General features: G+C 39.7%; 2 protein-coding genes across 2 annotated transcripts; one reads left to right on the top strand and one right to left on the bottom strand.

Moving 5' to 3' along the window:
- The first annotated feature begins 105 nt into the window (after nucleotides 1–105).
- Nucleotides 106–2,898, top strand: LOC121304977 (E3 ubiquitin-protein ligase TRIM39-like). Its single transcript, XM_041236441.1, has 4 exons — nucleotides 106–212; nucleotides 437–463; nucleotides 569–595; nucleotides 1,455–2,898. Exons 1-4 carry the CDS (start codon nucleotides 188–190, stop codon nucleotides 2,024–2,026), a joined length of 651 nt encoding a protein of 216 aa, XP_041092375.1. The 5' UTR covers nucleotides 106–187; the 3' UTR covers nucleotides 2,027–2,898.
- Nucleotides 2,899–6,281: 3,383 nt separating this feature from the next.
- Nucleotides 6,282–7,403, bottom strand: LOC121304979 (gastrula zinc finger protein XlCGF49.1-like; the record flags this gene model as incomplete). The annotated part of the gene is made up of 1 exon (XM_041236443.1): nucleotides 6,282–7,403. A coding segment is annotated over one exon (666 nt), but the record flags the coding sequence as incomplete, so codon positions are not given.
- Nucleotides 7,404–7,671: the final 268 nt, after the last annotated feature.

The following is a 7,671-nucleotide window of genomic DNA, read 5'->3' on the forward strand; positions in this document are numbered from 1 at the left end:
GGTTAAAGGAATGCAAAACCACTAAATCAGCTTTGGATAGTTTTTGAAGAATTAAAACAACTTGAAATTGTCGCCGTAGTGCCTAGGATAACCCTAATAAGAAGTTTCCCAAGTTGTTTGAGTTTTCAGTTGTAGATTAACGTAATGTTTTGTTTTTTAGGGGACCATTCCTTCTGTGTGGCTTTCTATGAAGCAAAGATCTCAAACAATTGGTGAGTATGGCAAATGAAAGTAAGATGTTCCCACTGGGTCAAAAAGCTTGACCGTCTTTGATTTCTTTCAAATTGCAACACATGTACTTGATGGGAACATGCAAAAAGACACACAGTCGTGTGCAACTGTATTAGACACCCCATTTATTAGAATTCTGAAGTTTTCAACTTTTTAAAAGCTTGGACTGGTATGGTGATTTGATTTCTTTACTTTCTCTACACAGGTGCTGTCAGACTCATCCCGGATTCAGGTATTCCTCACAGTTATAATATGCTGATTGAGATGAGTGTTGGCTGCTATTTTGTTCATTTTTGTTTGTTTTTATTTATTTTAAAATATCTCTCTTTCTTTCTAGTCTGGAAGTGGATTATTGAGGCATCAGGTATTGTTTTAATTATTAAGTAATTTAACCTTTTATACAATGTAAAAATAATAAAGGCTGTATTTCTTCACTGTTTTCACATATTTTACCCATTGTCGTGTAATATGTAGTTTTCAGTGAAAATTCCCATTTCTGAAATAGTTTAAATATACTTTTTTAAGCACTTAATAAATACAGCATATTTGCTTATTGACGCACCACCTGTTACACTGTATTCAGGAATCTGGCAGTTGATTTAGTTTGCTTCCAGTAAATGATTGCAACACTGCACAGATCTACACAATTTCGTTAAAATGTGTTTAACGAAAAAGACACCAGTTGCATCAAAGATCAGAGCTATTTCTGCTGAAGATTGCTGTCCAGTACAAGAAGGGGACTTGTCACGTTTGTTGTTATTTTTTACATTTATGTTCTTATTTTGTGTAATAACTCCAGAGAAAGCGATCGATGTTAAATGTGATAGCGGCATTTTTCTGCTTTAATAAATATTATGTTTAAAAGTGATACCTATTTTTAGACTATGAAATGCTGTGAAGTAAGCCATGTTTTACAGTGAAAAAGATACTATTATATAATAATAAGAAGAAGAATAATAATACTCAATGATGTTGTAATTCTGTATAGGTGAGTCAGTAGTAACAGCATAAGAAAAAACAGTAAACAGTGATTTCTGCTGGTTTTGTGATTTATAAAACCATCTCCTGGATATACAACCCATGAAATATTATGTTATGTGCTTGACTTAACTACAGCTCAAAGTTTATGTACGTTCCCTTTCGACCACACAGCTCATCACGTGATTAATCCAAAATGCATTTGTTGACTAGCTGATCAGCACACTTTCCACTCTTTTTCACAGTTGATGTGACTCTGGACCAAGATACAGCACACCCTGACCTAATCTTGTCCGAGGATAGGAAACGAGTGAGAAGTGGCGGCGTACGAAATGGTCATCATGTCAATAGCAATAAATACGTGGGCTGTCATTGTGTTCTGGGCATGGAGGGCTTCACATCCGGGAGACGCTACTGGGAGGTAGCGGTGGGAAAGAAGAGAGACTGGAGGGTAGGAGTCACCACTGAGTCTTCCATGAGAAAGGGCTATGGCTTCTTGAATACCAGCGTGGGTTACTGGACCCTGAGGCTGGAGAGGGGTTGTGAATTCAAGGCTCTCACTGTCCCTGTTACCTCCCTCCCCCTGAGTCTGAAGCCTCGGAGGCTGGGGGTGTATCTGGATTATGAGGAAGGGCAGCTCTCCTTTTACGATGCTGAAAAAAAAAACCATATCTACACATATACAGAAACTTTCACTGAGAAACTTTACCCAGTCTTTGGTACAGTAGACACCGAATTTAACGCAGACCTTGTTATAATGCCCCTTGCAGTAACCCGTGGTTCAGCTGACTTGCACCGGCCTAATTTTGGAATGTAAAAAAGACAAGAGGTAGTATCCCTTTAAAGCTTTAGGGTCAATTGCACCAATGTGGATTAACCACTAACCCAGATTAAATCAAGGATTATATTTTAGTCATGTTGCACAAAACTTTAAACCAGGTTTTATACAAAATCCTTGTTTAAAGTTAATCCAAGGTCAAACATAAAAGATAAAACTAGAATCACGTTGCACCACTAATTTTAATCCACATTTAAATCGAGAGGTGGATTAAATTGAAACCTTCCTGGAGGTGGTTTAAACTTTGACATAATGGCAGCATAAATGAGCTAGATTCAGTCACAGGATAGAGTTCCACAAGGAAAACTTGAGACAGACTGAATCCATTGGAATATTACAGTGATGTGGAATATTGGATATTTGAGTGAAGACGAAAAGAAATTGAGACGACAGTTGTGTGTTGTGTTTATGTTGTACATTTACAAATGTATTTTTTTTCTTTTAAAAGCAATAAAACTAGTCTGTGGCATGTTAATAGTATATCCATGTGCACAGGGGTTCATGAGTGCCAATCGCAGCGGATCTTAGATCCTGTACCTTTTAGCCTGGCAGGTGAAAATTATAGTTTACAATGAACTGTGGTGGTGGGGGGGGGAATATTTTATGTTGCAAAAAAGTATGTACATAACATATACAAAAAAAACCTTTCTATTCCATGAATTCAATGACAAATGTGTTCTTTACCGATATATATATATATATGTATATATTTTAGGATGGGACAAATGAGGTAAGAAAATATTACTGATGCAATCGGCACCATAATTTTGTATTCTTTTATTGTATAGGCATGTAACGACAGTCGATGCATTGATGTTTTATTTTTCAAAATAAAGAACTTTTTTCCCGAATAACTAAAGACACTGTTGTTCATAATAGTTAAAAAGGCACAACTTGCATTCAAATTAGAGAACTATACTTGTACCATCACAGCATCCCATACGAGCAAACATATTTTTTGAACTGATGCATATATTTTTCCAAACTTTTTCTGCTGTTAAGTATATGTAAGAAATAGTGTCACAATATTTTATATATTTTTCATACACCAAAATTGGCTACTTTTTGGTATATGAAAAATATATTAATTAAATAAAAAACTTGTTTCATATATAAAATGTATTAAAATACTTCTATATTTTAAATATCTAGTTACAAAAAACGTACAAATGTTTTTTGTTTCAAAAACACTTTATATACAAGAAAGGTATACCTTCAATACAATCATATAAGCACGGGATTTAAACTGACTTGGTTGAAGGCCTCAGTACAGCTCAGTGCATACGTTTGTATCAGAAAGCACGGATATCCATGGAGTCAATTTGAAAGAGATGGAAAGACTGACAAAACTTTACAATGTTGAATATTTATACCTTTGACTCCACTCAAATTTGTCTTACTTGTGTCCAATGATAGGGGTTTCCACTCTATCATTGCACATTTCCTCTGCAGGGGAAAAGGGGGGGCTGTATACCACGTTGTACCTAGCAGGGCACATTCATCTTGTCTTTCAGTTCCCCTCCCCCATCTCACACTATCTCCTGCCTTTTGGCGTTTGGTTCCCCCTTTTTATACTAACTTATACAGCTACAGTCAAGTACAACCAGATTATTATGTTTATAATTATAATTATATTATGTTATTAGTTAAGCGCAACCATTTCAGATGTTAGATGAGATTAACTAGGGTCACGGCAGGGCATACGTATAGTATATTAGCTTTATAACAGTGCTTAATTCACCATATAACTCCAATCAGTGTTGTATTTTCCCAGACTATAGCTGTCTGTTTAACCATTGTCTAATATGGGTATGTGGCTTGTAATGCTGGTGCTTTTTTTTTTTTTTTTAAGAATTAAGGTTATTTCTGAACAGTCTCATAGATTCAAAGCTATCACTAATTTTCTTCACCTGTATTTTTTGTCTGCGCAACCAAAAACTACACGAGGGTTCCCGAAACCAGTCATTGCCATGATTGCCACAATCGCCCAGCAGTGTCAGCACCAGTTTTACCAGTCCCAGCAGTGTCAGCACCAACATCAGTCTTACCAGTTCCAGCAGTGGCAGCACCAGTGTAGTGCTACCAGTCCCAGCCGTGTCAGCACCAGTCTCACAAGTCCAGCAGTTCAAGCAGTGGCAGGACCAGTGTTACCAGTCCCAGCAGTATCAGCACCAGTCTTACCAGCCCCAGCAGTGTCAGCACCAGTCTTACCAGTCCCAGCAGTGTCAGCACCAGTCTTACCAGTCCAGCAGTGGCAGGACCAGTGTTACCAGTCCCAGCAGTATCAGCACCAGTCTTACCAGTTCAACCAGTGGCAGGACCAGTGTTATCAGTCTCAGCAGTGCCAGCAACAGCCTTACCAGCCCCAGCAGTGTAAGCACCAGCAACAGTCTTACCAGTCCAGCAGTATCAGAACCAGTCTTACCAGTCCAGCATTGTCAGCACCAGTCCAGTAGTTCAAGCAGTCGCAGGACCAGTGTTACCAGTCCCAGCAGTGTTAGCACCAATCTTACCAATCCCAAAGGTGTCAGCACCAGTGTTACCAGTCCCAGCAGTGTTAGCACCAATCTTACCAATCCCAAAGGTGTCAGCACCAGTATTACCAGTCCCAGCAGTGTCAGCACCATCAACATTCTTACTGGTCCCAGCAGTGTCGGCACAAGTTTTACCAACCTAGCAGTATCAGCACCAGTCTTACCAGTCCAGCAGTGACATTACTAGTTTTAACAGTACAAGCAGTGGCAGGACCAGTGTTACCAGTCCCAGCAGTATCAGCACCAATCTTACCAATCCCAAAGGTGTCAGCACCAGTGTTACCAGCCCCAGCAATATCGGCACCATCAACATTCTTACTGGTCCCAGCAGTGTCGGCATAAGTTTTACCAACCCAGCAGTATCAGCACCAGTCTTACCAGTCCAGCAGTGATATCACCAGTTTTAACAGTACAAGCAATGGCAGGACCAGTGTTACCAGTCCCAGCAGTGTCAGCTCCAGTTTTACCAGGCCAGCATTGTCAGCACCAGTCTTACCAGTTCAAGCAATGGCAGGACCAGTGTTACCAGTCCCAGCAGTGTCAGCACCAATCTTACCAGTCCAAGCAGTGTCAGCACCAGTCTCACCAGTTCAAGCAGTGGCAGGACCAGTGTTACCAGTCCCAGCAGTGTCGGCACTAGTCGTACGAGTCCCAGCACCAACAACAGTCTCACCAGTCCAGCAGTGTCTGCAACCAGTGACAGGATCAGTCTTACCAGTCCAGCAGTGTCAGCACCAGTCTTACCAGTTCAAGCAGTGACAGGACCAGTGTTACCAGTCCCAGCACCAATCTCACAGTGGAAAATCAAAGTTTATTAGTGGCTTCTGAATAGTGAAATGTGTAAAGGTGTTCTCTTTTAATAGCATGATCTACACTTCACACTTTCTTATAGGATGCAATTGATACACAATATATAAAGCTTCAAACATTCTATTTTAATGGCAGTGCTGATTTATATGTACAGCGCTGGCAAAAAGTTTAGCATCACCTAGAATTCAGTATAATTATTATAATTCAGAACTTATTTACCATCGTGTAATCATTACACAAAGACATTACACAATGATATCGCAAAAGTCTACCATAACAGTAGCACAGTACTTCATGTTTGATGTTGAAGTCAATTCTTTTTTTTTTGTCAGTTTTTCATACAGGATATGGAAAACTAGAAAGCGGTGTGTTATTCAATGTGTTAATGTAACATTATTGAGCAGGTTTCATTCAACTTTATGAAGCAAATTTAGTTCATTCTACAGTGAGGAAAAACCTTTAGTTATAGCGGTAGTGTATTTCTAATAGACAGCTGTGCTTTTTAATATGTAAAGTGAAAATATTTAAATTGCAAGACAATGCAAAGATTCTACATCTTAATAAATTCATAGAATCAAAATCAATAAAAACAACAATACAACAGTTCTGTGTATACAATTTCTCATCTTGTTATTTGATCTAAAAGTCGTAGGTCTGGCTTGTTCTCAGCTGCGTCCCCAGTGGGTTCAAAGCCCAGCTCAGGATACTGGAAATGCAGCTGAACTCACACACTGAGAACAAGTAGAGAAGACTGAGCCCACACTGCAGGGCTTACACCATGATACACTAGCAAAGGAATTCCAGCATACACAGGGAATTCCATTTCTCATTTCAACGTCTCTCTTGGGTTTGTTCAGTTCCACTAAAGAAATCTATCTCAGGAATCAATGGAGGTTTAAAAATGACAAACCTTTTACTTAGAGGTAATGGAAACATAATAATGCACCCTTTACAGGAAATCAAATTCAATGTCAATGAAACCCTTTCTAAATAGCCAAGTTTGCCTTAGGGTGTACAGTAATGAGAGCATTCTGATACAAAATACCAGCAACCAAAAGGACTGGTAACCAAAACAGCTAATGGTGATTCCACAAAAGCACCAGCTGTTACTGTCAAACAGATGGTTTATATCAATTATTCACAAACTGTATAAACTATGAATGTAGTAATAATGGTAATGTTGCAGCAAGTATGTTTTGCATATATTTTTCACAGTACATTTAAACAGCTATCATTGTGGGGCTGTCCTCATAATTGCACATACAGCAATCTACCCATTAAATTCCACTGCACTGAAGCAAGGCTCCAGTATACAACAAGGTTGGAGTTTCTCAGTATTTAAGGGACTAGGATGGAGAGAGGCTGGCTCCAGTGTGAATTTGCTGGTGTATATTTAGCCTTCCAAACCAACTGAAGCGCTCTCCACATTCAGTACAGTGATACGGCTTCTCTCTAGTGTGAATTCGCTGGTGTATTTTTAGGTTTCCTAACCGACTGAAGCTCTCTCCACATTCTGAACAGTGATGTGGTTTCTCTCCAGTGTGAATTTGCTGGTGTCTTCTTAGGTTTCCTAACCGACTGAAGCTCTCCCCACATTCTGAACAGTGATATGGTTTCTCTCCAGTGTGAATTTGCTGGTGTCTCTTTAGACTTCCTGACTGAATGAAGCTTCTCCCACAATCAGAGCAGTGATATGGTTTCTCTCCAGTATGAATTTGCTGGTGTCTTCTTAGGTTTCCTGACTCAATGAAGCTTTTCCCACATTCAGTACAATGATACGGCTTCTCTCCAGTGTGAATTCGCTGGTGTTTTTTTAGGTGTCTTGACTTACTGAAGCTCTTCCCACATTCTGCACACTGATGTGATATCCTTCGCCGGGATATGTTTTCTGTATCCTTAAACAACAAGTCTATAGTCTCTTTACTGTGGACACGCTCCAGATCAGTCTCTTCTTTAATGTGGACAGGCTCCAGTTCCGTCTCCTCCTCTTTAATGTGGACAGGCTCCAGTTCCGTCTCCTCCTCTTTAATGTGGACAGGCTCCAGTTCCGTCTCCTCCTCTTTAATGTGGACAGGCTCCAGTTCAGTCTCTTCCTCTTTAATGTGGACAGGCTCCAGTTCCGTCTCCTCCTCTTTAATGTGGACAGGCTCCAGTTCAGTCTCTTCTTCTTTAATGTGGACAGGCTCCAGGTCAGTCATCTCCTGTTTAATGCAGATAGGTACCAATTCCAGAACCTCCTCCTGTTTAATGTAAACAGACTCCATCTTTGTTCCTTGGCTT

This window comes from Polyodon spathula, chromosome 40 (genome assembly GCF_017654505.1).
Source record: "Polyodon spathula isolate WHYD16114869_AA chromosome 40, ASM1765450v1, whole genome shotgun sequence".
Taxonomy (NCBI): Eukaryota; Metazoa; Chordata; class Actinopteri; order Acipenseriformes; family Polyodontidae; genus Polyodon; species Polyodon spathula.

What these genes read in the sequence shown, in the direction of transcription:
- LOC121304977 (XM_041236441.1), top strand. Translation starts at nt 188, where the DNA reads ATGAAGCAAAGATCTCAAACAATTG. An exon ending in CAGACTCATCCCGGATTCAG is followed by an intron (nt 464 to 568) that starts GTATTCCTCACA and finishes CTTTCTTTCTAG; the next exon opens with TCTGGAAGTGGATTATTGAG. An exon ending in GTGGATTATTGAGGCATCAG is followed by an intron (nt 596 to 1,454) that starts GTATTGTTTTAA and finishes TCTTTTTCACAG; the next exon opens with TTGATGTGACTCTGGACCAA.